At 47.0% G+C, this 15,995-nt stretch overlaps 1 protein-coding gene across 1 annotated transcript in view; it reads left to right on the top strand.

Annotated features, from left to right (window-relative positions):
* The window catches only part of CA9 (carbonic anhydrase 9), a 596,284-nt gene extending 581,337 nt beyond the window's left edge, over positions 1 to 14,947 (top strand). The window contains exons 10-12 of the mRNA XM_073684598.1: positions 11,437 to 11,472; positions 11,552 to 11,645; positions 14,747 to 14,947. Of these exons, the coding sequence (XP_073540699.1) occupies positions 11,437 to 11,472; positions 11,552 to 11,645; positions 14,747 to 14,810 (194 nt within the window). The 3' untranslated portion in view covers positions 14,811 to 14,947. The remainder of the gene's footprint in view (positions 1 to 11,436; positions 11,473 to 11,551; positions 11,646 to 14,746) is intronic.
* Positions 14,948 to 15,995: the final 1,048 nt, after the last annotated feature.

Raw genomic sequence — 15,995 nt, 5'->3', positions numbered from 1 at the left:
GTGTGCCCCATGTGACGAGTCCAGTGCCCAATATAAAGCGTGTGCCCCATGTGAGGAGTCCAGAGCCCAATATAAAGTGTGTGCCCCATGTGATGAGTCCAGAGCCCAATATATAGTGTGTGCCCCATGTGACGAGTCCAGTGCAAAATATAAAGTGTGTGCCCCATGTGATGAATCCAGAGCCCAATATAAAGTGTGTGCCCCATGTGATGAGTCCAGAGCCCAATATTTAGTGTGTGCCCCATGTGACGAGTCCAGTGCCCAATATAAAGTGTGTGCCCCATGTGATGAGTCCAGTGCCCAATATAAAGTGTGTTCCCCATGTGACGAGTCCAGTGCAAAATATAAAGTGAGTGCCCCATGTGATGAATCCAGAGCTCAATATAAAGTGTGTGCCCCATGTGACGAGTCCAGTGCAAAATATAAAGTGTTTGCCCCATGTGATGAATCCAGAGCCCAATATAAAGTGTGCGCACCATGTGATGAGTCCAGAGCCCAATATATAGTGTTTGCCCCATGTGACGAGTCCAGTGCCCAATATAAAGTGTGTGCCCCATGTGACGAGTCCAGTGCAAAATATAAAGTGTGTGTCCCATGTGATGAATCCAGAGTCCAATATAAAGTGTGTGCCCCATGTGATGAGTCTAGAACCCAATATAAAGTGTGTGCCCCATGTGATGAGTCCAGTGCCCAATATAAAGCGTGTGCCCCATGTGATGAGTCCAGTGCCCAATATAAAGCGTGTGCCCCATGTGATGAGTCCAGAGCCCAATATAACGTGTGTGCCCCATGTGATGAGTCCAGAGCCCAATATAAAGTGTGTGCCCCATGTGATGAATCCAGAGCCCAATATAAAGTGTGTGCCCCATGTGATGAGTCCAGTGCCCAATATAAAGCGTGCGCCCCATGTGATGAGGCCAGTGCAAAATATAAAGTGTGTGCCCCATGTGATGAATCCAGAGCCCAATATAAAGTGTGCGCCCCATGTGATGAGTCCAGAGCTCAATATAAAGTGTGTGCCCCATGTGATGAGTCCAGTGCCCAATATAAAGTGTGTGCCCCATGTGACGAGTCCAGTGCAAAATATAAAGTGTGTGCCCCATGTGATGAGTCCAGAGCCCAATATAAAGTGTGTGCCCCATGTGATGAGTACAGTGCCCAATATAAAGCGTGTGCCCCATGTGATGAGTCCAGTGCCCAATATAAAGCGTGTGCCCCATGTGATGAGTCCAGAGCCCAATATAAAGGGTGTGCCCCATGTGATGAGTCCAGAGCCCAATATATAGTGTGTGCCCCATGTGACGAGTCCAGTGCCCAATATAAAGTGTGTGCCCCATGTGTTGAGTCCAGAGCCCAATATATAGTGTGTGCCCCATGTGACGAGTCCAGTGCAAAATATAAAGTGTGTGCCCCATGTGATGAATCCAGAGCCCAATATAAAGTGTGTGCCCCATGTGATGAGTCCAGAGCCCAATATTTAGTGTGTGCCCCATGTGACGAGTCCAGTGCCAATATTTAGTGTGTGCCCCATGTGACGAGTCCAGTGCCCAATATAAAGTGTGTGCCCCATGTGACGAGTCCAGTGCAAAATATAAAGTGAGTGCCCCATGTGATGAATCCAGAGCCCAATATAAAGTGTGTGCCCCATGTGACGAGTCCAGTGCAAAATATAAAGTGTGTGCTCCATGTGATGAATCCAGAGCCCAATATAAAGTGTGCGCACCATGTGATGAGTCCAGAGCCCAATATATAGTGTTTGCCCCATGTGACGAGTTCAGTGCCCAATATAAAGTGTGTGCCCCATGTGACGAGTCCAGTGCAAAATATAAAGTGTGTGCTCCATGTGATGGATCCAGAGCCCAATATAAAGTGTGTGCCCCATGGATGAGTCCAGAGCCCAATATAAAGTGTGTGCCCCATGTGATGAGTCCAGTGCCCAATATAAAGCGTGTGCCCCATGTGATGAGTCCAGTGCAAAATATAAAGTGTGTGCCCCATGTGATGAATCCAGAGCCCAATATAAAGTGTGCGCACCATGTGATGAGTCCAGAGCCCAATATAAAGTGTGTGCCCCATGTGATGAGTCCAGTGCCCAATATAAAGTGTGTGCCCCATGTGACGAGTCCAGTGCAAAATAAAAAGTGTGTGCCCCATGTGATGAATCCAGAGCCCAATATAAAGTGTGTGCCCCATGTGATGAGTCCAGAGCCCAATATAAAGTGTGTGCCCCATGTGATGAGTACAGTGCCCAATATAAAGCGTGTCACCCATGTGATGAGTCCAGTGCCCCAATATAAAGCGTGTGCCCCATGTGATGAGTCCAGAGCCCAATATAACGTGTGTGCCCCATGTGATGAGTCCAGAACCCAATATATAGTGTGTGCCCCATGTGACGAGTCCAGTGCCCAATATAAAGTGTGTGGTTCATGTGATGAGTCCAGTGCCCAATATAAAGTGTGTGCCCCATGTGATGAATCCAGAGCCCAATATAAAGTGTGTGCCCCATGTGATGAGTACAGAGCCCAATATATAGTGTGTGCCCCATGTGATGAGTCCAGAGCCCAATATAAAGTGTGTGCCCCATGTGATGAGTTCAGTGCCCAATATAAAGTGTGTGCCCCATGTGACGAGTCCAGTGCCGAAAATAAAGTGTGTGCCCCATGTGATGAGTCCAGTGCTCAATATAAAGTGTGTGCCCCATGTGACGAGTCCAGTGCAAAATATAAAGTGTGTGCCCCATGTGATGAATCCAGAGCCCAATATAAAGTGTGTGCCCCATGTGATGAGTCCAGAGCCCAATATTTAGTGTGTGCCCCATGTGACGAGTCCAGTGCCCAATATGAAGTGTGTGCCCCATGTGACGAGTCCAGTGCAAAATATAAAGTGAGTGCCCCATGTGATGAATCCAGAGCCCAATATAAAGTGTGTGCCCCATGTGACGAGTCCAGTGCAAAATATAAAGTGTGTGCCCCATGTGATGAATCCAGAGCCCAATATAAAGTGTGCGCACCATGTGATGAGTCCAGAGCCCAATATATAGTGTTTGCCCCATGTGACGAGTCCAGTGCCAATATAAAGTGTGTGCCCCATGTGATGAGTCCAGTGCCCAATATAAAGTGTGTGCCCCATGTGACGAGTCCAGTGCAAAATATAAAGTGTGTGCCCCATGTGATGAATCCAGAGCCCAATATAAAGTGTGTGCCCCATGTGATGAGTCCAGAGCCCAATATAAAGTGTGTGCCCCATGTGATGAGTCTAGTGCCCAATATAAAGCGTGTGCCCCATGTGACGAGTCCAGTGCCCAATATAAAGTGTGTGCCCCATGTGTTGAGTCCAGAGCCCAATATATAGTGTGTGCCCCATGTGACGAGTCCAGTGCAAAATATAAAGTGTGTGCCCCATGTGATGAATCCAGAGCCCAATATAAAGTGTGTGCCCCATGTGATGAGTCCAGAGCCCAATATTTAGTGTGTGCCCCATGTGACGAGTCCAGTGCCCAATATAAAGTGTGTGCCCCATGTGATGAGTCCAGTGCCCAATATAAAGTGTGTGCCCCATGTGTTGAGTCCAGAGCCCAATATATAGTGTGTGCCCCATGTGACGAGTCCAGTGCAAAATATAAAGTGTGTGCCCCATGTGATGAATCCAGAGCCCAATATAAAGTGTGTGCCCCATGTGTTGAGTCCAGAGCCCAATATATAGTGTGTGCCCCATGTGACGAGTCCAGTGCAAAATATAAAGTGTGTGCCCCATGTGATGAATCCAGAGCCCAATATAAAGTGTGTGCCCCATGTGATGAGTCCAGAGCCCAATATTTAGTGTGTGCCCCATGTGACGAGTCCAGTGCCCAATATAAAGTGTGTGCCCCATGTGATGAGTCCAGTGCCCAATATAAAGTGTGTGCCCCATGTGACGAGTCCAGTGCAAAATATAAAGTGAGTGCCCCATGTGATGAATCCAGAGCCCAATATAAAGTGTGTGCCCCATGTGACGAGTCCAGTGCAAAATATAAAGTGTGTGCCCCATGTGATGAATCCAGAGCCCAATATAAAGTGTTCCCACCATGTGATGAGTCCAGAGCCCAATATATAGTGTTTGCCCCATGTGACGAGTCCAGTGCCCAATATAAAGTGTGTGCCCCATGTGACGAGTCCAGTGCAAAATATAAAGTGTGTTCCCCATGTGATGAATCCAGAGCCCAATATAAAGTGTGTGCCCCATGTGATGAGTCCAGAGCCCAATATAAAGTGTGTGCCCCATGTGATGAGTCCAGTGCCCAATATAAAGCGTGTGCCCCATGTGATGAGTCCAGTGCCCAATATAAAGCGTGTGCCCCATGTGATGAGTCCAGAGCCCAATATAAAGTGTGTGCCCCATGTGATGAGTCCAGAGCCCAATATATAATGTGTGCCCCATGTGACGAGTCCAGTGCCCAATATAAAGTGTGTGGTTCATGTGATGAGTCCAGTGCCCAATATAAAGTGTGTGCCCCATGTGATGAATCCAGAGCCCAATATAAAGTGTGTGCCCCATGTGATGAGTCCAGTGCCCAATATAAAGCGTGTGCCCCATGTGATGAGTCCAGTGCAAAATATAAAGTGTGTGCCCCATGTGATGAATCCAGAGCCCAATATAAAGTGTGCGCCCCATGTGATGAGTCCAGAGCCCAATATAAAGTGTGTGCCCCATGTGATGAGTCCAGTGCCCAATATAAAGTGTGTGCCCCATGTGACGAGTCCAGTGCAAAATATAAAGTGTGTGCCCCATGTGATGAATCCAGAGCCCAATATAAAGTGTGTGCCCCATGTGATGAGTCCAGAGCCCAATATAAAGTGTGTGCCCCATGTGATGAGTCCAGTGCCCAATATAAAGCGTGTGCCCCATGTGATGAGTCCAGTGCCCAATATAAAGCGTGTGCCCCATGTGATGAGTCCAGAGCCCAATATAAAGTGTGTGCCCCATGTGATGAGTCCAGAGCCCAATATATAGTGTGTGCCCCATGTGACGAGTCCAGTGCCCAATATAAAGTGTGTGGTTCATGTGATGAGTCCAGTGCCCAATATAAAGTGTGTGCCCCATGTGATGAATCCAGAGCCCAATATAAAGTGTGTGCCCCATGTGATGAGTCCAGAGCCCAATATATAGTGTGTGCCCCATGTGACGAGTCCAGTGCCCAATATAAAGTGTGTGCCCCATGTGATGAGTTCAGTGCCCAATATAAAGTGTGTGCCCCATGTGACGAGTCCAGTGCCCAATATAAAGTGTGTGCCCCATGTGATGATTCCAGAGCCCAATATAAAGTGTGTGCCCCATGTGACAAGTCCAGTGCAAAATATAAAGTGTGTGCCCCATGTGATGAATCCAGAGCCCAATATAAAGTGTGTGCACCATGTGATGAGTCCAGAGCCCAATATATAGTGTGTGCCCCATGTGACGAGTCCAGTGCCCAATATAAAGTGTGTGCCCCATGTGATGAGTCCAGTGCTCAATATAAAGTGTGTGCCCCATGTGACGAGTCCAGTGCAAAATATAAAGTGTGTGCCCCATGTGATGAATCCAGAGCCCAATATAAAGCGTGTGCCCCATGTGATGAGTCCAGAGCCCAATATAAAGTGTGTGCCCCATGTGATGAGTCCAGAGCCCAATATATAGTGTGTGCCCCATGTGACGAGTCCAGTGCCCAATATAAAGCGTGTGCCCCTTGTGAGGAGTCCAGATGCCAATATAAAGTGTGTGCCCCATGTGATGAGTCCAGAGCCCAATATAAAGCGTGTGCCCCATGTGATGAGTCCAGTGCCCAATATAAAGCGTGTGCCCCATGTGATGAGTCCATAGCCCAATATAAAGTGTGTGCCCCATGTGATGAGTCCAGAGCCCAATATAGTGTGTGTGCCCCATGTGACGAGTAGTGTTGAGCCACCCCCGTAGTGTTCGGGTTCGGTTCGGTTCGTCGAACACCTTAGAACACCATCGAACACCGTTAAAACCAATGGCAGGCAAACAAAAACACATAGAAACACATAGAAAACACCTTCAAAGGTGTCCAAAAGCTGACAAACTGCTCAGAAGACACTCTCTTTAAAAAAGCCGGCCGGCAATTCAGCAGCGGCATACACCGGTACCCGACAATTTAGAACAGAAAGAATAGAGCATCACACATAGATTAGATAGATAGAAACATGTCAGTCACATATATATGAAGTACAGTGACAGTGTTGCTTACTGTACTTGTCATTTAGTGTAAAGGATTTATCAAAAAAAATATTAGTGTTTTCATGCACCGTCTTTTTAAAAAAGCCGGCGGGCAATTCAGCAGCGGCATACACCGGTACCCGACAATTTATAACAGAAAGAATAGAGCTTCACACATAGATTAGATAGATAGAAACAGGTCAGTCACATATATATGAAGTACAGTGATAGTGTTGCTTACTGTACTTGTCATTTAGTGTAAAGGATTTATTTAAAAAAATAATAGTGTTTTCATGCACCGTCTCTTTAAAAAAGCCTGCCGGCAATTCAGCAGCGGCATACACCGGTACCCGACAATTTATAACAGAAAGAATAGAGCTTCACACATAGATTAGATAGATAGAAACATGTCAGTCACATATATATGAAGTACAGTGACAGTGTTGATGACTGTACTTGTCATTTAGTATTAAAATAAAGGATTTATTAAAAAAAAATTGGCGTGGGGTTCCCCGTAATTTTAGTCTCTAGCGGAGGTTAAGCAGACGGCTGGGGAAGATGTTTGAAGCCTGGGAAGGGGGTAATACCCACGGAGCTTCCCAGGCTACTAATATCAGCCCCCAGCTGAATACCTAGCCTTTACTAGCTATTAAAATGGGGGACCCCCCAAAAAATGACGTGGGGTCCCCCCTATTTTAATAGCTAGCAAAGGCTAGGCAGACAGCTGGGGGCTGATATTAATAGCCCAGGAAGGGTGCCATGAATATTGGCCCCCTCCCAGGCTAGAAACATCAGCCGTCAGCCGCCCCAGAAATGGCGCATCCATAGGATGCGCCAATTCTGGCACTTAGCCTCGCTCTTCCCACTGCCCTGTAGCGGTGGCAGTGGGGTAATAGGGCTGGGGTTGATGTCAGCTTATAATGCCAGCTGACATCAAGCCCAGGTTAGTAATGGAGAGGCGTCTATAAGACACCCCCATTACTAACCCCATAGTCAAAGTTTAAAAAAACACAAACACCCAGAATAAAGTCCTTTAATTGAAATAAAGACACAATTCTTTATTGTTCTAAATTAAACCATACTTACCATCACGCCCATTCCAGCTGAAGCCAACGATCCCCTGCAATAAAAGAAAAATAATAAAGCAACATCATCCTTACCTTTCCATGGTTCCCAGGACGGCTTCAGCTCTGCTACATCGAGATGACAGGCTGGACCGCAGCAGAACGCTGCCATCCAGCCTGTCATCCCGCAGACACTGAGAAGCGCAGGCATGCTTGCGCTCCTCAGTGTCTCGCTGTGACGGCATCCAGATGAGCCGAGGTCATGTCCAATGAACTCGGCTCACCTCATGCACGTCACTGACAGCGTGGGAAAATTCTCCTGCACTCAGCGCTTCAGCGTGAGAATTTTCCCACGCTGTCAGTGACGTGCATGAGGTGAGCTGAGTTCATTGGACATGAACTCGGCTCTTCTTTATGCCGTCACAGCGAGACACTGAGGAGTGCAAGCATGCCTGCGCTTCTCAGTGTCTGCGGGATGACAGGCTGGATGGCCGCGTTCTGCTGCGATCCAGCCTGTCATCTCGATGTAGCAGAGCTGAAGCTGTCGTGGGAACCATGGAAAGGTAAGGATGATGTTGCTTTATTATTTTACTTTTATTGCAGGACATCGTTGGCTTCAGCTGGAATGGGCGTGATGGTAAGTATGGTTTAATTTAGAACAATAAAGAATTGTGTCTTTATTTCAATTAAAGGACTTTATTCTGGGTGTTTGTGTTTTTTTGTAACTTTCACTATGGGGTTAGTAATGGGGGTGTCTTATAGACGCCTCTCCATTACTAACCTGGGCTTGATGTCAGCTGGCATTATAAGCTGACATCAACCCCAGCCCTATTACCCCACTGCCACCGCTACAGGGCAGTGGGAAGAGCGAGGCTAAGTGCCAGAATTGGCGCATCCTATGAATGCGCCATTTCTGGGGCGGCTGACGGCTGGTGTTTCTAGCCTGGGAGGGGGCCAATATTCATGGCACCCTTCCTGGGCTATTAATATCAGCCCCCAGCTGTCTGCCTGGCCTTTGCTAGCTATTAAAATAGGGGGGGGACCTCACGTCAATTTTTTGGGGGGTCCCCCATTTTAATAGCTAGTAAAGGCTAGGTATTCAGCTGGGGGCTGATATTAGTAGCCTGGGAAGCTCCGTGGGTATTACCCCCTTCCCAGGCTTCAAACATCTGCCCCAGCCGTCTGCTTAACCTCCACTAGAGACTAAAATTACGGGGAACCCCACGCCAATTTTTTTTTAAATAAATCCTTTATTTTAACACTAAATGACAAGTACAGTAACCAACACTGTCACTGTACTTCATATATATGTGACTGACATGTTTCTATCTATCTAATCTGTGTGTGATTCTCTATTCCTTCTATTCTAAATTGTCGGGTACCGCTGCTGAATTGCCGGCCGGCTTTTTTAAAAAGACGGTGCATGAAAACACTAATATTTTTTTTGATAAATCCTTTACACTAAATGACAAGTACAGTAAGCAACACTGTCACTGTACTTCATATATATGTGACTGACATGTTTCTATCTGTCTAATCTATGTGTGATTCTCTATTCCTTCTATTCTAAATTGTCGGGTACCGCTGCTGAATTGCCGGCCGGCTTTTTTAAAGAGACGGTGCATGAAAACACTAATATTTTTTTTAATAAATCCTTTACACTAAATGACAAGTACAGTAAGCAACACTGTCACTGTACTTCATATATATGTGACTGACATGTTTCTATCTATCTAATCTATGTGTGATTCTCTATTCTTTCTGTTCTAAATTGTCGGGTACCGGTCTATGCCGCTGCTGAATTGCCGGCTTTTCATGTTTCACTGTGAGCACTGTTGCAATCGATTTGGGCAATCACTGTAATGCCACAACCACCATGGCTGTGACATTACAGTGAGTGGCAGACAATCCCTGCATGATTGGTGCTCTAAATAGCGCCAGACATGCAGGACACGCTTTTGGTGCACGAACAGTTATCGAACATAACCTCGAACAGCCGAATTTTTTCCAAATCGTTCGGGTTCGTCGAACAACTCGAACACCGCCCAAAACAGCTCGAATTTGAGATTGGCGAACAGTTCTAGTCGAACACCGCTCATCTCTAGTGACGAGTCCAGTGCCCAATATAAAGTGTGTGCTTCATGTGATGAGTCCAGTGCCCAATATAAAGTGTGTGCCCCATGTGACGAGTCCAGTGGAAAATATAAAGTGTGTGCCCCATGTGATGAATCCAGAGCCCAATATAAAGTGTGTGCCCCATGTGAGGAGTCCAGAACCCAATATAAAGTGTGTGCCCCATGTGACGAGTCTAGAGCCCAATATAAAGTGTGTGCCCCATGTGACGAGTCCACTGCCCAATATAAAGCGTGTGCCCCATGTGAGCAGTCCAGATCCCAATATAAAGTGTGTGCCCCATGTGATGAGTCCAGTGCCCAATATAAAGTGTGTGCCCCATGTGATGAGTCCAGAGCCCAATATAAAGTGTGTGCCCCATGTGATGAGTCCAGAGCCCAATATAAAGTGTGTGCCCCATGTGATGAGTCCAGAGCCCAATATATAGTGTGTGCCCCATGTGACGAGTCCAGTGCCCAATATAAAGTGTGTGCTTCATGTGATGAGTCCAGTGCCCAATATAAAGTGTGTGCCCCATGTGACGAGTCCAGTGCAAAATATAAAGTGTGTGCCCCATGTGATGAATCCAGAGCCCAATATAAAGTGTGTGCCCCATGTGATGAGTCCAGAGCCCAATATATAGTGTGTGCCCCATGTGACGAGTCCAGTGCCCAATATAAAATGTGTGCCCCATGTGATGAGTCCAGTGCCCAATATAAAGTGTGTGCCCCATGTGTTGAGTCCAGTGCCCAATATAAAGCGTGTGCCCCATGTGATGAGTCCAGAGCCCAATATAAAGTGTGTGCCCCATGTGATGAGTCCAGAGCCCAATATATAGTGTGTGCCCCATGTGACGAGTCCAGTGCAAAATATAAAGTGTGCGCCCCATGTGATGAATCCAGATCCCAATATAAAGTGTGTGCCCCATGTGATGAGTCCAGAGCCCAATATTTAGTGTGTGCCCCATGTGACGAGTCCAGTGCCCAATTTAAAGTGTGTGCCCCATGTGATGAGTCCAGTGCCCAATATAAAGTGTGTGCCCCATGTGACGAGTCCAGTGCAAAATATAAAGTGTGTGCCCCATGTGATGAATCCAGAGCCCAATATAAAGTGTGTGCCCCATGTGACGAGTCCAGTGCAAAATATAAAGTGTGTGCCCCATGTGATGGATCCAGAGCCCAATATAAAGTGTGTGCCCCATGTGATGAGTCCAGAGCCCAATATAAAGTGTGTGCCCCATGTGATGAGTCCAGTGCCCAATATAAAGCGTGTGCCCCATGTGATGAGTCCAGAGCCCAATATAAAGTGTGTGCCCCATGTGATGAGTCCAGAGCCCAATATATAGTGTGTGCCCCATGTGACGAGTCCAGTGCCCAATATAAAGTGTGTGCCCCATGTGATGAGTCCAGTGCCCAATATAAAGCGTGTGCCCCATGTGATGAGTCCAGAGCCCAATATAAAGTGTGTGCCCCATGTGATGAGTCCAGAGCCCAATATATAGTGTGTGCCCCATGTGACGAGTCAGAGCCCAATATAAAATGTGAGCCCCATGTGATGAATCCAGAGCCCAATATAAAGTGTGTGCCCCATGTGATGAATCCAGAGCCCAATATAAAGTGTGTGCCCCATGTGATGAGTCCAGTGCCCAATATAAAGTGTGTGCCCCATGTGATGAGTCCAGTGTCAAATATAAAGTGTGTGCCCTATGTGACAAGTCCAGTGCAAAATATAAAGTTTGTCCCCCATGTGATGAATCCAGAGCCCAATATATAGTGTGTGCCCCATGTGGCGAGTCCAGTGCCCAATATAAAGTGTGTGCCCCATGTGACGAGTCCAGTGCCCAATATAAAGCGTGTGCCCCATGGTGATGAGTCCAGAGCCCAATATAAAGTGTGTGCCCCATGTGATGAATCCAGAGCCCAATATAAAGTGTGTGCCCCATGTGAAAAGTCTATTGCCCTATATCCAACGTGTCCCATATGACCTATATCTAGAGAACATCCATTTCTGTCATATCCTCCATGTATATTGTGTACCTTCCTAACCCTTCGGTTTGTGTCCTGCACAGGTGCTCACGGACACGGCAACCCTTCATTGGGAACAGGTAATGATGATCTGTCAGTGATTAAATTGAACAAGGCCCCCTTTATTTATATAGTTAATGTCTCCCATTTCCCATACAGGTGACATGTTAGCCATTTTATTTGGAGTCCTCTTTGCGGTTACAGCGGTGGCGTTTTATGTATATGTGAGGAAGAGCCAGAAAAGGAACCAGAGGTAACATGGCAGGCTCGAGCAGATCGCCCCTAACACTATGTCTTTTTTATCCACAATAGGAGTTTATGATCGATAGTCAAGCAAATGGGGTTGTATCCCAATGACCTCCTCCTCCCTCTTCCTATAATCCCCTATACACTACTAGCCACTCAGGGTTAGCAAAGCACATGGTTCAGATTAGAACAAAATAACTCAAGCTCCTCTCTCTGGAGCTGGCCTCCAGATACTGAATCACACCTGAGTGAAAAGTCTGGCTAGTTATAGCCCAAACCAAACCCTGGGGTGGAGATAAGGTGAATGGCCTCCCACCAACACTATGGTCATTCACAAAATAAAAAGCCCTTTTAAAATGTCAGTTTAACCCTCTCAGCATATAACATGCTGGAGAAGACTTCCTGGCTTCACATATAATTGCCTCAGTGAAACATTTCTCCCGTCCATCACTCTGTCAGTGACTTTTTGTCACACAATTCATAATGAAAGTCATCATTTTATGGATAGCAAACTGCATCAGTCCTGACCACAAACATCTGCCCTGTTATAAGCATTAAGGTGAGAGTATAATAGCACTGTCTTAGATAATACCAACACACCATGACCACGTACATCTACACGAGAATCAAATGATATTGTCCAGTGTATTCCCATTATCATGTGTAGGGGAGTTAGGAAAGTCATACATGGACCAGAGGCAGGAGACGACCAGGTGCAGTGTATTCCTGTCCTCATGTAGGTGAGTTAGTAAGGTCATACATGGAGCAGAGTCAGGAGAAGACCAGGTCCGGTGTATTCCCATCCTCATGTGTAGGAGAGTTAGTAATCATACACTGAGCCATGCCGGGAGAAGACCAGGTATCATGTGTAGACGAGTTAGTGAGGTCATACACGGAGCAGAGCCAGAAGACCAGATGCAGTGTATTACCATGTGTAGGAGAGTTTGTGAGGTCCTACACTGAGCCAAGCCAGGAGAAGACCAATTCCAGTGTATTCCCGTAATCATGTGTAGGGGAGTTAGTAAGCTCATACATGGAGCAGAGCCGGGAGAAAATCAGGTGCAGTGTATTCCTGTCTTCATGTAGGAGTGTAGCGAGGTCTAGTGTGTTCCTGTCCTCATTTAGGAGAGTAGTGAGGTTATACACGGAACAGAGCCCGGAGGAGACCAGGTCCAGTGTATTCTTGTCTTCATATGTACGAGAGTTAGTAAGGTCATGCAGAGCCAGGAGAAGACCAGGTGCAATATATTCCCATAATTGTGTAGGAGAATTAGTAAGGTCATATACGAAGCAGAGGCAGGAGAAGACCAGCTTAGTGTATTTCAGCTCTCATGTGTAGGAGAGTTAGTAAGGTCATACATCGAGCAGAGCCAGTAGAAAACCAGGTCCAATGTATTCTCATACTCATATGAAGGGGAGTTAGTGAGGTCATACACGGAGCAAAGCTGGGAGAAAACCAAGTCTAGTGTATTCCTGTCTTCATGTGTAGGAGACTTAGTAAGGTTATTCATAGAGCACAGCTGGGAGAAAACCAGGTCCAGTGTATTCCCATCTTCATGTGTAGGAGAGTTAGTGGGATCATACACTGGGCCAAGCCAGGAGAATACCAGGTCCAGTGTATTACTGTCTTCATGTATAGGAGAGTTAGTGCGGTCATACACAGAGCAGAGCCGAGAGAAGACCAGGTCAAGTCTATTCCCATCCTCAAGTGTAGGGAAGTTAGTAAGGTCATACACGGAGCACAGCGGGGAGAAGACCATTTCTAGTTTATTCCCATCCTCATGTGTAGGAGAGTTAGTGAGATTATACACTGAGCCAAGCCGAGAGAAGAACAGATCCAGCGTATTACTGTCCTCATGTAGGAGAGTAGTGACGTCATACATGGAACAGAGCCGGGAGAAGATCAGGTCCAGTGTATTATCGTACTCATGTGTAGGAGAGTTAGTGAGATCATATACGTAGTAGAGCTGGGATAAGACCAGGTCCAGTGTATTCCCTTCTTCATGTGTGGGAAAGTTAGTAAGGTCATACACAGAGCAGATACCGGAGGAAACCGGGTCCAGTGTATTCCTCTCTTCATGTGTAGGAGAGTTAGTAAGGTTATACATGAAGCAGAGCCGGGAGAAGACCAGGTCAAGTGTATTCCTATCCTCATGTGTAGGAGAGTTAGTGAGGTCATACATGGAGCAAAGCTGGGAGAAAACAAAGTGCAGTGTATTCCCGTTTTCATGTGTAGGAGAGTTAGTGAGGTCATACACGAAGCAAACCTGAGAGAAGACCAGATCCTGATTATTCCCATCCTCATGTGTAGGAAAGTTAGTGAGATCATACACTGAGCTAAACCAGGAGCAGACCAGGTCCAGTGTATGCCTGTCCTCATGTAGGAGAGTAGTGAGGTCATACACGGCGCAGAGTCGGGAGAAGACCAGATCCAGTGTATTCCCATCCTCATGTGTAAGAGAGTTCGTGGGATTATACACTGAGCCAAGCCAGTAAAAAAACAGGTCCAGTGTATCACCATCTTCATATGTAGAAGAGTTAGTAAGGTCACACGTGGGAGAGAGTCAGGAGAACACAAGATCCAGTGTATTCCTGTCCTCATGTGTAGGAGAGTTAGTAAGGTCATACACGGAGCAGAAACGGGAGAAGACCAGGTCCAGTGTATTCCCGCCTCCATGTGTAAGAGAGGTAGTAAGGTCATACACGGAGCAGAAACGGGAGAAGACCAGGTCCAGTGTATTCCTGTCCTCATGTGTCGGAGAGTTAGTAAGGCCATACACGGAGCAGAAACGGGAGAAGACCAGGTCCAGTGTATTCCTGTCCTCATGTGTCGGAGAGTTAGTAAGGCCATACACGGAGCAGAAACGGGAGAAGACCAGGTCCAGTGTATTCCCGCCTCCATGTGTAAGAGAGGTAGTAAGGTCATTCATGGAGCACGGCTGGGAGAATACCAGGTCCAGTGTTTTCCTGTCCTCATGTGTAGAAGAATTGGTAAGGTCCTACACAGAGCAGAGCCAGAGAAGAACAGACCCAGTGTATCCCAGACCTCATATGTAGGAGAGTCATGTTGATATATTTATTAATTACCTTTAATGTTATTTCCTTCAGGTCATCGGATTCTAAATCAAATGTCATCTATAAAGCAGCAACTGCAGAGGAAAACATGGCATGACCGGCAGAGATTGATGAAGAGATTGGGGGTGTATATAGTCTATATAGCATCAACACAGAGTGTACCCCAATGTGGGAGGATATGTATTTTGAGATATGTGTTTGGAGGATTGTCAGTTGCAGACATCTACCAGGTGTGTGGTGTGGGGGTAATTGTAACTGCTGGAGGTCATATTGGTTGTACGAGGGCTTGTCATTGATATCTTGTGGGGGGGGGGGGGTATTGTCACCTGTAGCGCTCATCCCAGTTGTGGGTTTCTTTGGGGGTAAATTGTTAGTGGTAGGGCCTGTTCTAGGTGTGGGAGGATGGACACCAACATGGCCTGTTCAGGATGTTATTGGGTGTAACCTATTGGCTTATCCTGGTTGTGGGGGGATTTTCACCAGGCTGCTCTTGGATATGGGGGGTGATTGGCATCAGTAGGGCATGCCCTGGGTGTACTTGGGTGTCACCAGGACAGTCTGTCCTTGGGGTGGGAGATATTGTCACCAGTAGGGCTTGTCCTGGGATTATCACCAATTGGACCTGTCCTGGTTGTGGGGGCATTGTCACCTGTAGTGCCTTTCCTTGATACTTTTCAGAGTTACCAGCAGGGACAGTCCTGGTTGTGGGGGGATTGTTAGGAGTAGGGCCTGACGTTGGTATTGTTGGGTGTTACCAGTTGTGGGTGTGTGGGATTTTGTCACTAATAGGGCCTTTCATTCGTGTCATTCGGCGTCACCAGTAAGGCCTGTACAGGGTGTTGCTTGGTGTCACCAAGAGAGCCTATACTGGTAGGCATTCAGTGGCACCACAGGACCTGTTCCTGGCTATCACTGGGTGTCAACAGTAGGGCCTGTCCTAGGTGTAATTTGGTGTCACCTGAGGGCCTGTCCAGTGTGGCATTTGGTGTCACCTTTAGAGCCAGTTCTCAGTAGTCATTGAATGTCACCATTACTTACTGTTGTGGGTATGGTTGGCCTTTTGTAGATGTCATTTGGTGTCACCAGAGGGCCTGTCCAGTGCAGTGTTTGCTGTCACCATGATGGTTGGTGCCCGGTAGTCATTGGATGTCCTGGGTATGGTTGGGTCTCAGCAGTATGGCCTGTTGTAGATGTCATTTGGTGTCACCAGAGAGCCTGTCCAGTGCAGTGCTTGCTGTCACCATGATGGTTGGTGCCCGGTAGTCATTGGATGTCACCTGTC

Source organism: Phyllobates terribilis, unplaced genomic scaffold (assembly GCF_046119375.1).
Source record: "Phyllobates terribilis strain yellow unplaced genomic scaffold, ASM4611937v1 Scaffold_1__5_contigs__length_1240528914, whole genome shotgun sequence".
Classification (NCBI taxonomy): Eukaryota; Metazoa; Chordata; class Amphibia; order Anura; family Dendrobatidae; genus Phyllobates; species Phyllobates terribilis.
This window is presented reverse-complemented; position numbering and strand designations above follow the sequence as displayed.